The sequence below is a fragment of the Oreochromis aureus genome, linkage group 12 (genome assembly GCF_013358895.1).
Source record: "Oreochromis aureus strain Israel breed Guangdong linkage group 12, ZZ_aureus, whole genome shotgun sequence".
NCBI lineage: Eukaryota > Metazoa > Chordata > Actinopteri > Cichliformes > Cichlidae > Oreochromis > Oreochromis aureus.
The window spans coordinates 2,875,240-2,890,899 of NC_052953.1; the positions used below are offsets into that span (position 1 = coordinate 2,875,240).

Consider the following 15,660-nt stretch of genomic DNA (forward strand, 5'->3'; position numbering starts at 1 on the left):
CGGAATTTCTCCCACAATGCGTCTTTGAGCGAGCTGACAACACGAGTGAAAGCTCTGGGAGTGACCGCCCCTCTCTGGAGGATCTGAGCACTGTGGCGTATTTAGAGCAAACACAGAAATGAAGATTAGACGTGTGAGCTGTAAAGGTGTCCACCCGCCACGCGCCACGCACGAAAACTTTAGTGTTGATGTTTGTAGAGAAACCTGAAGGTGTTTGCCTTTGTTCTGATTGGTTACACCACTCATGTGTTTGGAGTTTACGTTGTGGTTGGCTGACTCTTTGTTTTATTGAATTAAATTAAAGGTGAGTTTCAAAGTAAAGGTGAGTGCATAACACTCCTTGTAATTAAGGCTCATTCATGTGGTTTCACTGTTGGGTAACACGAGAACAAACCCAGTGATCTGTGTGCTGAATCACGATGCTGGCCGAATAAACCAGTTTAAACTGAAGGAAGAGTTTTAAAGTAAACTGTTCCAACTCTGAACAGCTGCAGTAAATCAATCATGTTTGTTGTTCTAGTCATAGATGTGAACTCCATTAGATGGAGAACAACCTCTGTGCACAGCATGTAATTTAAAAGTAACTTGGTGCTCCCACTGGCTGCGAGTGATGGGTGGTGTTCACCGGCCCATAGCTCCACTCCGCCTTAGTGACTCCACTCAAGAGCTGAACAAATAAGCGGCTCCAGCCTGTCCTTGGTCAAGAGCAGGCCAGACAGAGGAGGGCCCGGGGGGGGGGATAAAGAGAAAGGGCCACTTCCAAAAAGGAAAACCAGAGTGGACACAGTGATCCGGGGAGAGGGCGTCTTCTGTTGTTCGTAAAAGCAGCTCACAGTTTTAACTCGTAGAGCTCAGAAAGAGACAGATGTGTTGATCTGTGGCTCTTCAGTTTTTTATGTTTCACATCTTCTTATAAACGTGGTTGAGAGAATTTCAGCAGTAACCTGGACCTGAATCTTGTTCCTGCAGGGGGCAGTGTTGTCAGCAGAAAGGCTCAGAGTGAGTGTACAAAGACTGGGTGACCTCTTAAATCTGTGCTCAGGACAGCAGTGAGCCGAACAGGCTGATCAATGGCGTACCACAGCGTCTGCAGTGAAGTTTTCTTTTTCCTCTTTATTGTTCGGTGCTTGAGGAACGGCGAGCGAGGCAGAGAGGTGTAAACGGGCCGTTTCGGTGATTCCTTGAGGCTGAAAATGATCTTTTAACTCACTCAGCACTTCATCCAAAACGGTTACTGGTGCAGCTAAATGTTTTTCTCACTGCAAACAAATTATTAACTCAAATAAGCTGAAGGCGTCGAGCAATAAAAGATGAGACGGACTGTTTAGAGCCTGGCAACACTTTGGCATGTTTAAAGCAGCTGATTGGCTCTTTGGCTGCAGGCGAAAAAGTAAATCTTGGAGGAATAAATCAGAGCAGAGCTGAAGTCTGTGTCCTGGCAGACAAAGCATATGCAATAATGTAATAAACACCAAATTCTTTAAATAATTCAGCTGTGAGCTTATTCTTTATTTTTTGGCCGTCAAGGTCTAATTTTTTATTTGTTCAGAGCTGTAAGAAGGAGAAAGGAGCCCGACAGACCTGCAGGGTCTGTTTGTTTGTGTGCATTCGATGGTCTTGCACCAAATTCCTTTGTAGGGACTCTGAACCTCTGGAGAGCAGCTGTCGAGATAAATGGCTGAAGCAGATAAAGTCGATTCCTAAAATAAAGGGACAGCAATCAAAGACGCTTCTCCAACATGTCGTCCTCTGTTGGCTTTACTCGGGTGGAGGGTCGGGTGGAGGGTACGACGAGGAGTCACACTGGGGGACTAAAGGCATCTGTGTGCACTCAAAGTTGCAATGATAGGAAAAAAGCTTAAGACCCCAACAAGCTGCATTTTCTGTTAGTGGCTGTGTAGAGGATATTTAACACGATATTTAGGAGCTGCCACACAATGTTACCCTTATTAAGTCAGCTTAAGAGGTGCTAGCTAAACTACAGTACATATTTACTGTGTAGCACCCAGACAATGCCATGAACAGCTCGTTCGCATCATCTGTTACAAGCTAAATGTCAGTTTTTGGTCATATTCCTCTGACCCGTACATGCACCACACAGACGTTGGTTTTCATCAACATTTGAACTAAAACCCGAAACGTGAACGCTGAGCGTCGGTGCGGTGGGGGTGGCCTGTTTAATGGCTGAATGTTTACACGGTGCTTGGCCACTTGAATGCTGGAAAATCCAGCACAGGCTCCTCGTAAGAGTTTAAGCACAATATAACTGAACAGACTAAATGAAGGATTGATGCAGCATGGAGCACAAACGGCCTGCACTGAGACTGTTACTAGAATAGATCTGCATATTTTTAGGATGGCCTATTATGCTTTGTTTAAACGCTTCGGCCATAAGTACAGTTGCACTCATTTTGTGGTGAAAGGTACACAGAACTCTTGATATGCAAGTACACTTCAAAAACGAGTATAAATGAAAGGTTGGAGGCACTAATTTAAAGCGAGCAGGCACACAGTGTGGTGTTAAAAGGCAGTGCTGTCTGTCTGATAAGTGCAGGTTAACGTCTGGAAGAAATGAACCAGCGACTGCCTCGTCTCAGACGTCTGAAGATTTTCGCTCCTGCCGATACCTTTCCCGAATTTCAAAGCATCCGAACAGCTGATGCTGGAATTCGAAGCGCGTACTGTATGGTGCAGATTTAAAAATGAGCTGGATTTGGATCCCACTGCAGATGTGCCACAGATGTTCTGTAATCTGAAGTCCTGGTTCCAGATGCAGTTTTGTGCTCAGATTCTGATTCTTCTGAAATGACCGGGCCGACTTCCACATGCGAGCTGCTCAGATTTTTATGAACGAGATAAAGCGAGTCAGGAATGAGCGATGGCCGGGAGCGTAATGACAGGGCCTGTATGTATAATTTTCTTTGATTTCTATAATTCCAGTCTCAGTGGAGGAAATGCTTGTTGTTCTCGAATACTGTGTTTATCTGCGAGCACGAGGCTCGTGGCTGCCTCGGAGGAAGAATAGCCAGGAGTTGAAAGCGCCGGCACCAAAAATAACTCAATGTGTGATTATACAGGAGCAGGAATCCCTGCAGGTCGGCTCATCGGCTGACCTCACAGGCCGTCGTGTTTTCAGGGTAAGTTAAAGTGTGTTGCGTTTGTCGGCTGGGGTTTGAGCTGTTCATCCCCACAGTGCTGGGGAGTGCTGCTTACAGCAGGTGATCACTGAGGTTCTCTGAAAAGACAACAGGCTGTAGTATTTACAAAGAAAGCAACATGAACCAATGCTCTATGAATGCCTCTTTTTCTTTAAGAGCAATACTAAGTTGGAGGCAGATTTGTGGGAAAGGACCAATCGGAGGCGATGCTGAGCTGGTTTGGACACGTGCAGAGGAGAGTGTGGATATACTGGACAAGCTGGAGGAAAAGAGGAAGACCTCAGAAGATTAAAGTGAAGGACATACAAAGGGTTTGTGTGACAGGATGCTGCAAGGAGCCAGGTGAGATGGAGGGAAATGACCCACTGTGGCGCCCCCTAAAGGAGCGGAGGCAACAGTCCCACTGCAAATAGGTCAGCGGTTGATGGTGCAATGTGACTGCTTTCATTACCTTTTGCTGTGTTGCACTTTTGTTTTGTTTGACGCAGACCTGATCTCTGATCCTGTTTGCATCAGAAGCCTGACTGAAGCCTGGACCTCTGGTGGATCGTCTCTGCGTGTCTGAGCATTTCCACATCTTTTAAAGAAGCTGCTAAACTTTACGTCTGTTAAATGTCTTCGTGTTATTGTGTCGTCTTTGGGAGCTCGTCAGCTGGGAGCGCCACGGTGGGCGTTTACACTCATGGATGTTTAAGAAGAGCAAGATCAGCCTCGCTGCTGTTTATCACAGAGATCCAAAGAGTTTGTTCCCCAAAGATCGTCACCATAAGAGACGTCTATAGAACAGCAAAAATACAATCCCGTCTTTATTCTTTCCATTGTCATGTGTTGAGCTCACATGTGCTAGCCTGACTTATTCTGCGAGCCTCAACTTTGAGTTCAGTATCAGTTCTGTGATACATTGATGCCACAGCCCGGCACTCTTAACCTTGTTGTTCACCATCATTATTCTGCGTTTCATGAACTTCTTCAAACTTGGTGTGAATTTTTTGGCATTAATCAGCTGCTGGAAAAGATTCCTGAGCTTCCCTGAAGATGGGAAGTCTTCACTTTTATCCTTTTCTCTCCCACCTCTGCCCATGTGACTTCTCTTTTTAAAAATGCCAAGTAGGGGACGCAATCCTTTCGTTCTTCCGGCGTCCTCCCTCCTTGGTGGAATAATTGAAAGGCTTTGTCACAGCTCTCCAGAGTCAAACTCGACAGGCTCCATCAAAGTGAAGTGAACAGTTGAGCAGAGCCAACTCTGCAGCTGCCAAACTGTAGAGCTCGTCAGCGCGTCCGGCCTCCTCGCCTGGCCCGGCTCTTCTCCACGGTCGGCACAGCAGCTTCTCCTCCAAAGCTTCAAAGGCATTTCCTAATGAGGCCCAGATGCAGAGCTGAGATGACAAGCAGCTACTGCTTGTTCTGCAATTAGTCACGTTTGCGCTCGTGCACATGTTAGCGCTGCAGCACAGGAGCACGCCATTTCCTTCAGTTTAACTTTGCCTCTACATTTTAAATTCTAGATGAACTCGATGCTCCACGTGCAGCTGTTGTGTTTTTATGCTGCTGAGCTTTTCCTGATTATCTGAATGAAAACATCCCGGTTCCTCTTGAGGCTTTTTCCCTCCATTAAAGCTGGAGCCTCTGCTTTTATTAGGGGAAAAACAGCTCTGCTGAATATTCAGCGCAGCAGGTCTGCAGCCTTAACGGCCCTCTGGTAACTTCTCGTTCTGTTTACTGTCGACACAAAAAAGCCTCAAGTCTTTGTTTTACTGCAGTGGAAAATCTGGCACCACATCCTGTCAGCTTGAACTTCTTTATGTGTGTAGATGTGATGCATGCCACGCGTGACTGTTCTGACAAAAACGGCGTGGATCACCGCGAGCCTGATGTCACGTTTAGGAAGAATCGTTGGAAACTTTGTTTTCACGTATGTGCTTTAAAGCCAGATTTGAGAGACTGATGTTAAAAATGTGTATGATAAACCTCATTGTTCAGGAAAATGACATTTAAAGTTCAATTATTAATAAAACATGTTGGTATTCAACAGTATTTTGATATTGTAAACATTTTATTTTTGCACATGAAAAAGCTGCATGTTTGAAAACTGCGATGAAGAACTTTAAAACTGTTCACTGATCTTTTTCTGTTATTCCTGAAATAAATGGAAACAAAACCAAGACTAAAACATGTCCTTCCCAGCCACGCCGTCTCCAGGAATAAATGACAAAATGTTATCCGTAAATGAAAGTCGTCCTCCACGTTGGGATTCCTTCAGTAACAAACATGCTTCATTAGATTTCCTGGAATCTTAAATAGGAGACGCTCCTTCCTGTTTGACTGACAATCCAAACAAAGTGTTTTAACATTTTGTTTGTCGCTTGGTTTAGCTTCACTTCACTAAGAGGGTAACACAGTAAAGTCAAATAACATTTAAAGGATAAACTTCATACTCATTTAGAAAACATTCAGAAACTCATTATTTTGGTACAGATTATGAGTCTCCTTTTTTTCCCCTTAAACAGCTTTGTGTTGGTGTAATCAGATTACTTTTTGTGTGCAGAGAAAAGGAAGATGGTGGCGCCAGGCACACAAAGTAGTGGCAAACATGTGGACATTTTATTTTTGTTGCACAGAAACAAACTAAGCACTGAAAGAGAGAGCTCATTTCTACCTGTACCTGCTTCTGCTGAAGTGCTCTTGGGCTTGTTCACCTTTCTCTCGGCTGTTTGTACTCGAATACTTAAAGAGCTCGGCTGTCGTCTTTAAGACGAGGGCTTGTGTCACTTGCGTGACTGCAGGTTTGTGTTAAATGGGGAATTATGTGAGGTTTTGTTATGGAGAAATGCAAACGTAATGTGAGGAGTACTGGGATGACTTGCTCCGGGGAGTAATTGAGTATTGTATTACTTTTTAAAGGTAATGTGTACTCGTACTGACTCGAGCACGGCACAGGACGCATTTTGAATGCTCGTGTGTCTGTTTGTGTAGCTCGTCAGGTGTCTGTCACAGTAAATAATGTAGCTGGGTTTCTGTCAAACACAGACGCACCTCCAGGTGGAGAGGAGTCGCACCTGCCGCTGCGGGCTCAGAGCTGTGCGTGCACGCTTGAAAATTATTTAACAGCTGAGAAGGAACCAAACGGGTTGTTCCGGTTTGTGTCGGCGCTCTGCGGCTTTCTCAAAAGTTTACTGCTCGAGGAGTTTGAAGCTCCTGAGATCCTGAGATCAGCCGTGGATTTGTTCTGGTCAGTGCGGTGAGTGAGGCTCTGTTTAAATGGGAAGCTGTGATTCACAGGAAAGGCTCAGAGTCGGACTCTGAATACGTTTAAAGTGACTCCTCTTGAAACTGAATGATGTCGGAGATTAAAAATATGATGTGGAGTTTATGAAGCAGAAATCCTGATTTTAATGACAAACATGGGCTTCATATTTAGTTTGACTGCAGGCAGACGCTCTGCCTTACAGAGCACACGGGGTCACGATTCCACAGCTGTTTATTGCTCTGCTACCTTTACTGTAAGTGGGAGAAGTTTTGTTTATGAACACTTAAAACTATAATAACTGGTAACACTGTGTTCAGTGGGAACTGTGGGACGTGCCAGCGTCCTGTCAGAGCCGCAGAGCGGAGACTGAAGAAATGTAAAGGCATCGTGTGTAATGGTACCAGTGCGTAATGGTACCAGTGCGTAATGGTACCAGTGTGAGTTGTTGGTCAGCGTAACAGTGGTGAAGAAATGTCATTGAAGCTGTTGATTAGATTAACAGTGGGTTTTATTTTTCTAGATCGCTGCACATGGAGCCCTGAGGGAGACCACACTGAGTACCAACCCGGTTCAATAGTCTGTTAGTACTAATGACAAAGCAGTTTCACCTGAGCGGGGCGGACACCTGACACGTTAGACGTGTTAATGCATGCCATGTTGATCACGCTTATGATCAGCTCGCTGAATATGGATGTCCTGTATTTGTATGCAGTAGTCATGGCAACGGTTTACCTCAGAGGGTATTGGCTGGGAGAGCTTGGCCAGCAGGTAATCGAGTTTATTTGAAATGGGTATGTTTTGTTTTTTTTATTCTGGTGGGTTTATTTTAAAGAGTGTTTCAGCTCTGAGTGTCTGAGATCTGATCCTGAGTGGGGTGTTTCTGTGGAGTGTTTTTATCCTGTGTGGTCTGATATTATAATGAAATGTGTGGTTAAGATGAGTTCAGCTGCATTATTTCTTTTTATTCACTGATTAAATCAGTTTTCTGTTGAATATGGGCAGAAATGGGTTCTTGCTTAGCTTGACCTCTGACCCTCTGCTGTCCTACATCAGACCTGAATCTCTCCACGGCTCTGCTTGGGGAGGGTTTGGTGGTTTTTGTTGTTCGCCCTTCTGTCTTCACCTTCAGCAGCTGAGCCTTGAGAAACTCTGCCGTGCTGCTTGATGTGCAACCATCTGAAAGGTTTTCCATTGTGTTCAGCTGCCTGGCTCATTAGCCGCGCTTCAGCTGAAGGGCGAAGGGTGTTTACCCTCGCCGGCCGACCGCGTGCTTCACCTGGAGGCCCAGCGGAGGGGTCGTTCCACCCAAACGGCCTTAAAGTCCTGTTTCCTCTTATAGGACTCGGATCGTTTGGCTGTCATCTGAGGAAGTCGTCTAATCTTAGCCGTGAAACGTAGCGCTCACTCTGAGGGCTGCTGGGTGCAGGCTCGTGTCTGAGGGCTGCTCACTCTGTGGTGTTTGTACCTGCGTGAAGGGGCAGGAAGTTAGAATGAGAGTTACAGGTAAGCAGCTTCATTATTATGATGGGAGGTGTCACTGTCGTGTGTGTGAGAACTCCTGTTTGTGGTTAGTGTGACTCTGGATCAGTTCTCAGGCCTCCACCTGCAGCTTCACCCTGTGCGAGGCTGCACACACACTGATTCTGGTTTGTTTTTTAAAGCACTGAAGTGTGGGTGGAAAGTCTGTAAGCACCTGCAGGTAATCATGAAAATACCAAAGACTGAGTTTATGTCGATCATTAACTGCAGGAATGTGCAGACTAGTCCTTAAAAACCTCACAGAAGGTTTTTTGTTACTTATTTTTTTTTAAAAAAGGATGAGCATGTTTTATATTAAAGGCTTTTTTTCCACCTAAATATTTGTGAGAAAAGATTTTTGCACAACAAGGAAAAATTCAACTTGGAAGAGGAGGAATAAAATCTATTTAAAGAAATCCTTTGGTTAAACATCTGTTATATACAGACTTGAACCCAGGGAGTGCCGCAGTTTATAAAGACTTTTTTCTCTCTCCGCAACACTAAATGTTCTTATAACTTGTTCATATATAACTTCAGTATTTACAGTACGAGTGTAAATATTCCTGGGCCAGTATATCATGTTTGGATTATAAGGATTACTGTTTATTTTTATAGGTTATGTTGTTAATTGATTAAACTTCTGATTTATTATGAATGAATTCAGAAATAATCCTTTAAAATAAATATTTTTATTTTCAGTTTTATTGATATTTTATGAATTATCATTTCAGAATTCTGCAGTCTGTTCATTCCTGCAGATTTATTGTTTCACTTTTTCATTATTTATTCCTGTAATTACTATAAAGTCTCAGCTCTTCATCACAGTGTCTTCACTCAGGGAAAAACAAACAAATCAAACTTGCAGATATATTGATGTCTGTCAGTATTGGCTGATTTTTAAATTGGTGCGTCTTTATTTTATTTTTTCTCCTGGAAACAGTTTCATAAAAGTGACCTGTGACTGTTTTAAGCCCTATAGTGAATTAAAAGCAGGCTGATGCTTTGACTCCAGGTATGATGGCTTCACCCACAGTGGTGGTGCAAAGCTGAACAGTAAATAGACTCCGCCTCTTATTACTTTCTCTCCTCTGAGTCTTAGCTGAGGATTTCCTGCTACTTCCTGCAGGTTTGTGTTCTGGCGGCTCATGGAACAGGACATGTGGGAGATGTTTGGTCAGTCTGTATATTATTTATTTATTTTCCCTTCAGTTGGAGAATAATTTGCATGTTCTTGGCAAAAGGAAGTTGTCTGTATGTGTTGAATTGCTTATTAAGCTTCGTGCTGCTGGAGAGCCGCTGCATGAAACCTTTTCCTTTGCTTTGTTTGTGTTTGTTACCTTTTGTCTCAGGTATCTCAGTTCATCAGTGTTGGATGTCGAGCCCTTTGAGTCCCATTAGTAGGTGTTAGCAGGCTCAGGCTAATCCATTGTAATCGTAATGTTTTAAATGGGCCAGCCGCCCACAGCTCGACACTGACCTCCTCCACAAACACCTTTTCCAGCTGTCTTGCATTAGAGCAACCAAGTCTGCCATGCCGAATAATCCCTAGCATTTTCTGAGTTTGCCCCAGCCGGGGTATTTTCCTAGTGGGAGGCCAGGAGGCACCCTGAACCACCACAACCAGTTTCATGGTGTGAAGGAGCAGGAGCTCTCCACCTTTTATGCTCGTCTCTCTTCACCTCAACAGACCGGTTCATGAATCTGTATCACTTTTAGGCAAAGACTTTTATTTATTTGGTCCATGGCTGTTTGACTTTTCTATCCAAGAACTGCTTTCGTGTCCTAAAATAGCAGATTTATTGTATATTATTTTTTTTATTTTATTTCACCCAATGACCCGGCTCTTTGTGCGACAGGATCTGAGCGACGTCAGACGTCATATTGATGCATCTCTAAATGTTAGTGGCCATTTCTTCTACACATATTTTTTTTTTTTTTTTTTTTTTTTTTGTGTGACATGCTGGAGCCGGTTTTAAGTGTGAGGCAGGCGAACAAACATGCCTGCAGTCTATTTGGGTGTTGGAAGGGTTCTGTGTGCTCTGTAAAAGCTGCTCTCAATCCTTCGTCTCTGTATCGCGTCTATAATAACTCCCCGGGGTGACGAACGGTCAGGACTTGGAGGCTCCGGCCTAATGACACTACGACGCTGCTTTATTTGGCTGCACACTCTAAACAATGATTTACTGATGATGCAGCTGACTGACAAAGTGACCTTTCACATGGTCCTCAGACACATTATGTGGCCGTCGGCTGGATGTCGTCACAGCAGGTGCAGCTGTTGGATAGACGCGTTTAAATACCCTTTCTGTATAACACTTATATGCATCGTTACATTAAACTGTAAGTGACGGTTAGGATAATAACCAAGAATGCTTTCTGATGTTTATTTTTCATTCACCAACGTGAGTACATTTGTGTGCTTCTTGGATACTTGGTTAAACTCTGACTTTGCTGGGGAATGTTTCAGGTGTTTGCTGGAGGTCTCAGCTTGGTCCCAGCTGATCTTCAACGCCTTTAGGTCCTGTATGAAAGTTCTCCAGAGGCCTGGTAATGAACTAATCATGTGATTCAGGTGTGTTGACCCAGGGTGAGATCTAAAACCTGCAGGACACCGGCCCTTGAGGCCCACTCCTGTTCCTGAGGTATGCGACCTCACTGACCCCTGATATCTCTAATCGAGTAAGACCGAGTGTATCGTAAAAGTCTTAGATTGTCCTCGACTCTGTTACCACTGCGGGGCTGAGCTCTTGATCTCTAGCTGTCAGAGTCACAAGTGTTCAGTGTAAAGGTCAAAGGTTTCAGCTGTATCGAACCTCATCTACATCTCAAGATTTGACCCCCGTCCCCCTCCCCCTCCCTCTCTGGCCTGCTGACTCCAGTTTTCCTCTTATGTTTGCTGCTTCTTCTAAGATGACAACGACTCTTTTGTTTTGTGGCTCATAATGTGTCCATTGATGATGAGCAGCCGACTGCACACAGGACCTCTGTGCTCCTAAATGTCAGGATGCAAACACACCTGTGAAGGAGCGGAGGCCGGCCGGGCTTCAGCTGCCACAAAGAAACGCTTCAGCGTAACAAAACGTCAAATACGTGCACTCACACTTCACATATTTCAAGTTGCACTGAAGGTCAGAAAGCCAGCGCTCTGTTTTCATGTGAACTTTAAAAAGGAACCAGGTGTTGAAGTCTGACTGCTGATAAAATGACCTCCTTTACTGACACTTTTTAATCTTTGAAAGGTTGTCGTGTTGTTTTTCCCTAATTGTTGCTCACCTGTGTGCGTCACTAACGGGACTCCTTTGTGTTCTGTCTCAGGTTGCAGGTTGCATGGTAAGCTGGACTTGCTGCATGGCAGTCGCATGACGGCACTGAGTCTTGTTGTTGGACTGAGAGCACGCAGCTGCACCCATGGCTCAAACCGTGCAGGTGAACGGCAATGGCCCAGGTAACGTGTGTGTTTAATCTTTCCTGTATGCGTCTCATTCTTGCAAGCATATCTTTGACCTTATTTCATTGCAGAGCAGTTTGAGGGAGACGCTGGGTAAATGTGTCCCTGCATGTCTAAAGGTTACTGGCTGCCTCAGTGACTAAGATGTGCTCTCTGTGGCTGTGGTGGTCAGGGGTACAATGGGACTGAAGTGGGATTAGGGGTCCAGTTTCAAGCTTAAGTCATCCTGGTATATTTAAGGTCTTGGCTCCGGCTCTTTAGACACAAACACCATGAGTTGCAAGAAGTAATTTTAGTCGAGTCATCCAGTAACTTTTCAGACCTCAAGACTAGAGTTTAACATCTTCATACGCTGTTTGTGCAAACTTGTATTCAAACACTGAACAACCTCTAACAGCTGTGTGAATAAGTGTGAGCTCATACACACATGCTCTGTGGTGGGTGTTTCAAATGAGGTCAACATATCAGCGAAGGATCCCTATGATCAAAAGTTTTTTATTTTTCTTTACTCTTGGCTCTGTATGACGTCAGGAGGAACATGGGACCACACACCTGTCTGTCAGCACAGCAGCCCCGCCCAACGCCGTTCAAACCACGCCCCTTACAAACCAAAAAGTCCATTCTCATGCCGCTGCTCGTCCACCTGCTATTTCTGAACTCGATGTTTTAGTTTTTAGTTTAGGGACACCTGGATGACTTGTTTACATAGACTCGATACATACAGTAATAAAATCATGTTATTATCTGTGTGTCTCGTAAACATGTTAGCTCTGTGGTAGACTGGCGACCTGTCCAGGGCGAAGCCCACCATTCACCCTGCGACTCCAGCCTGACTGCGACGCTGAGTGTGATTAAGTGGGTAAAAGAGGATGGATGAGCTGGTTCACAGTAACATCCTCATAATCTAAATCATAATAAGCCAGCTGAGTGATTATATGGAGATCGGGGATGGGATTTTAATTTTTTCAGTGTGACTTTTTTTGGCTGTATGATAATCCTCCCTTTTTATGGGGATAATTACAAACTTTTATTTATACAGCGCAAAATCCCAACAACAGTCTCCTCGAGGTGCTTTATATTGTAAGGTAGACCCTACAGTAATACATACAGAGAAAACCTAATAGATCTCTATTGGCAGGGAGAGAGATGATATCCAAAGCACAAAGGGTGAAGACTTTTCATGGGGAGAGAATTTCTGCGCTTCAGTGTGAAATAACGCACACACGCACGCACACACGCTCTCATTCCTGCGTAGACTAACGGGAGAGGGTGAAGCTTCTTGCTTCCTCCTGGAATGTGCAGCATGCTGGTCGGATGCTTCAGGAGCGCCGTCCTGAGCGTCAGTCTGCCATCACCACACTCCACTCTGCATGTGTTTCTCAACATGATAAAGTCGAGCTTCAGTGGCCACTTCTACAATAAGTGTGTACTGAGGAACCCTCAGACCGCTGAACCCCTCGTTATAAAAGCCTCTCTGTCGTGTTGGTGGTCAGCAGGCAGACGTGGTGAAAGAATGCAGAGCAGACGGGGATATTTAACCTTTTATTGTAGCGGTGGCTGATGTGCTTTGGGAAGAATGTCTATCCGTGAGGGCTGCTCAATCATGGTAAAAAATTACCTCATACTTGGAAAATGTTGCATTTGTTGAATTTTGAGAAGGGTTTGTTGTTCCTCACCAGACTTCCTGTTTTTAGCCTGTCTTATCATCTTGGCTCGAGCTGATCTAAAGCAGCTACAGTGTGAGGGGGAGTGAATCTGAGCTATCAGAGGAGGTGAAAGTGCAGACAAAAAATCTACAAAACCAAAAGACAAAACAATAAGTTGAAAACCTGCATGTTTGTAACTGTTTGAAGAATTGTAACCAAAATCATTGAACAGCTTCATATTTAAACTGGAGTACTGCATGTATCTGCGTCCGTGAGGTGGCTGTGGCTCAGGAGTCAGGGTTGATACCTGGAACCACTGAGTGATCCTGGAGAAGAACCCAAATCACTCCCACTGTTGTGAGTGAAGCATTTAAACTGTACGTATAAAACATGAACATCAGTCCATTTATCATTTGTATCAGGGGTACTGCACTTCATGTTGGTATCAGTGAACACGGAGTATAATAAGTTCTGTTTATGGGGACTTGTGCCTCCACATGACACCACGAATGCCTTTTCTGTCATATTGAAGCTCAAGAATGCAGTGAAGCTTCTCTCAGATTAGAGTAAATGCCAGATGTGGGACGCCTCAGCGCGTTGAGCAACAAACCATTAAGCACATTTCTTCCAAACAAAACCTCAGCAGACTTTAATGCGACTCCAGTACTGTTTGCAGGACTGATCCCACAATCTTAAAATACTTCTCCTCAAAAATGTTGGCCTGATTTTTAGACCAGTGGGGAGTGAAAACACTCTCAGGATGTGATCATTTTATATTCTACACAAAGCTGACATCGGGCAGTCTGAAGTGTTACTCCTGAAACTCAGATCCTGGTTCAGCTCCTGGTTGTCTCTCAGAGCAGACCATTATGGGTCTGACTGGTCTTCAGTGGCACCGGTCGGCACGGGGACGCCGCGGTGGCCATCAGGCCAGTGAGGCCACCTCCTGCAGCTCCTTTAAACCCACTGAAGTGGTTTTGTTTCTGTAGCAGCAATGGACCCAGCTGCCCTTTTAAAACTCCCCCATGGTACCTTTCAATCACTTCCCTGTTTGTGTAAGAGCTTTGAGTTTATAATGATGTGAGCCGAAGGGGGCAGGACGCTGCGCCTTTGTAAGTCTAATGGACTGTTTGTTTCTCTCACTGGTGCTGCCTGCTCCAGACCCTTACTGTCTTTACACAACAGCGCTGATGTGCCAAGTGTGGCCGTGTCTCACTGAGCATTAATCACTTCATTGTTGTCATCTGCATGCGCCTCTACAGTGAAGCAGAACAGTGCAGTGATTCAGATCGAGTTCGTCTCACTCATAACTTAAATCGGGATCATTTAATGCGTTAGCAGTCAGGAAGCTTGCCTCGTATCTTCAAAAGACACAAATCCACCTCCAAAAGTCCTGAATCTCAATGAGCAGAGTCGTATCTGTTTAATGTGCAGTTTCATATGAATTTATCTCATTTCCAAGTTATGATGGCATGTTCATTTGTCACCCTGGATGTGAGTGGGCGTGAAGGGAAAGGATCTCAGTACTGGATTATAGATGGCAGACAGTTAGTGTCGTAAGCCCCGCCCTCTGTTCAAAGATGGCCATTCACAGTAGACATTGATGGCTTCTTTCACTCCTCTGTCAAAGGAGGAGGTCCAAGGAGGTGGCTGTGCCGAGCCTTCCTGAGCCTCGTTCTGTTTGATGGCACTTCCTGTTAAAAGGGAGTTCTTCCTTTCAGCTCTTCCCGTGTGCTGCTCATGGGGGGCGTTTGATTGTTGGGATTTTCTCTCGTAGATTACAGAGGTTGATGTAACTGCTGTTCTGTGTAAATAAAAGTGAACGGGACCTCGAGCTGAGGGTGTTATGGTAGATTCCTGACATTTAGGCTCAGGTTAGTTTCCTAAACTTGAATTAAAAACCAAATGTAACCATGATGTCTGAAGGAGTAAACTGTGACATTCATAAGTTTACACCCAAAACTGATGGTCCCACCAGCTAATTAGGAAACGCTGGTATGTTTCACTCACTAAACCAGAGTTATGTGTGTGGTAAACACATCTGTGCCTCAGTGAAACAGCGAAAACATTTTACTGAATATATCTGGAGAATGATTTAACAAAAACTCAAACCCAAGGAATTCCAGTATCCGTTAACTCCAACTGTTGCGTACCTGGACAAACTGAAACTGAATCATCACATTTGCGTCTCGGTTGACTTGAACCAGCCTGCAGACTGTCGTTGATGTTTTTCTTGACCATCTATGAGAAAATCCAGAGAGGGGCACATTTTTTCAAAGTGCCTCAGTGTTTGCAGAGGAAGCCCAAACATTTCCCTCAGTCTGCATCATCATGTACAGCACTGGGTTGTTGAATTTGGCAACTGCATCTGGCACGACCCCGCGAGTTCCTGGAAGAAGCCCACAGTCGAGCTGACCAGCCTCTGTGCACCTAATGTGCAGCTTTAATGGACTCTGTGTTTTTGTTTTGTTCTGGGTTCAGATGAGGACGAACACGTCTTGCTGTTGTTGTGTTGAACTGCTGCAGCGTTGATCAAATGTTGGCTCTACTTTGTTTGGGAGTAATTAGGCTCACGGGCAGAGCCAGGAAATGCCAGGCTCCCTGTGTGTTTCTGTGTTACTCATGTTGTGGGGACCAAATTCA

General features: G+C 44.6%; 1 protein-coding gene across 1 annotated transcript in view; it reads left to right on the forward strand.

Moving 5' to 3' along the window:
* The window catches only part of kank1a (KN motif and ankyrin repeat domains 1a), a 58,099-nt gene that overhangs the window by 17,614 nt on the left and 24,825 nt on the right, over positions 1 to 15,660 (forward strand). The window contains exon 2 of the mRNA XM_031756557.2: positions 11,239 to 11,368. Within this exon, the coding sequence (XP_031612417.1) occupies positions 11,332 to 11,368 (37 nt within the window). The 5' untranslated portion in view covers positions 11,239 to 11,331. The remainder of the gene's footprint in view (positions 1 to 11,238; positions 11,369 to 15,660) is intronic.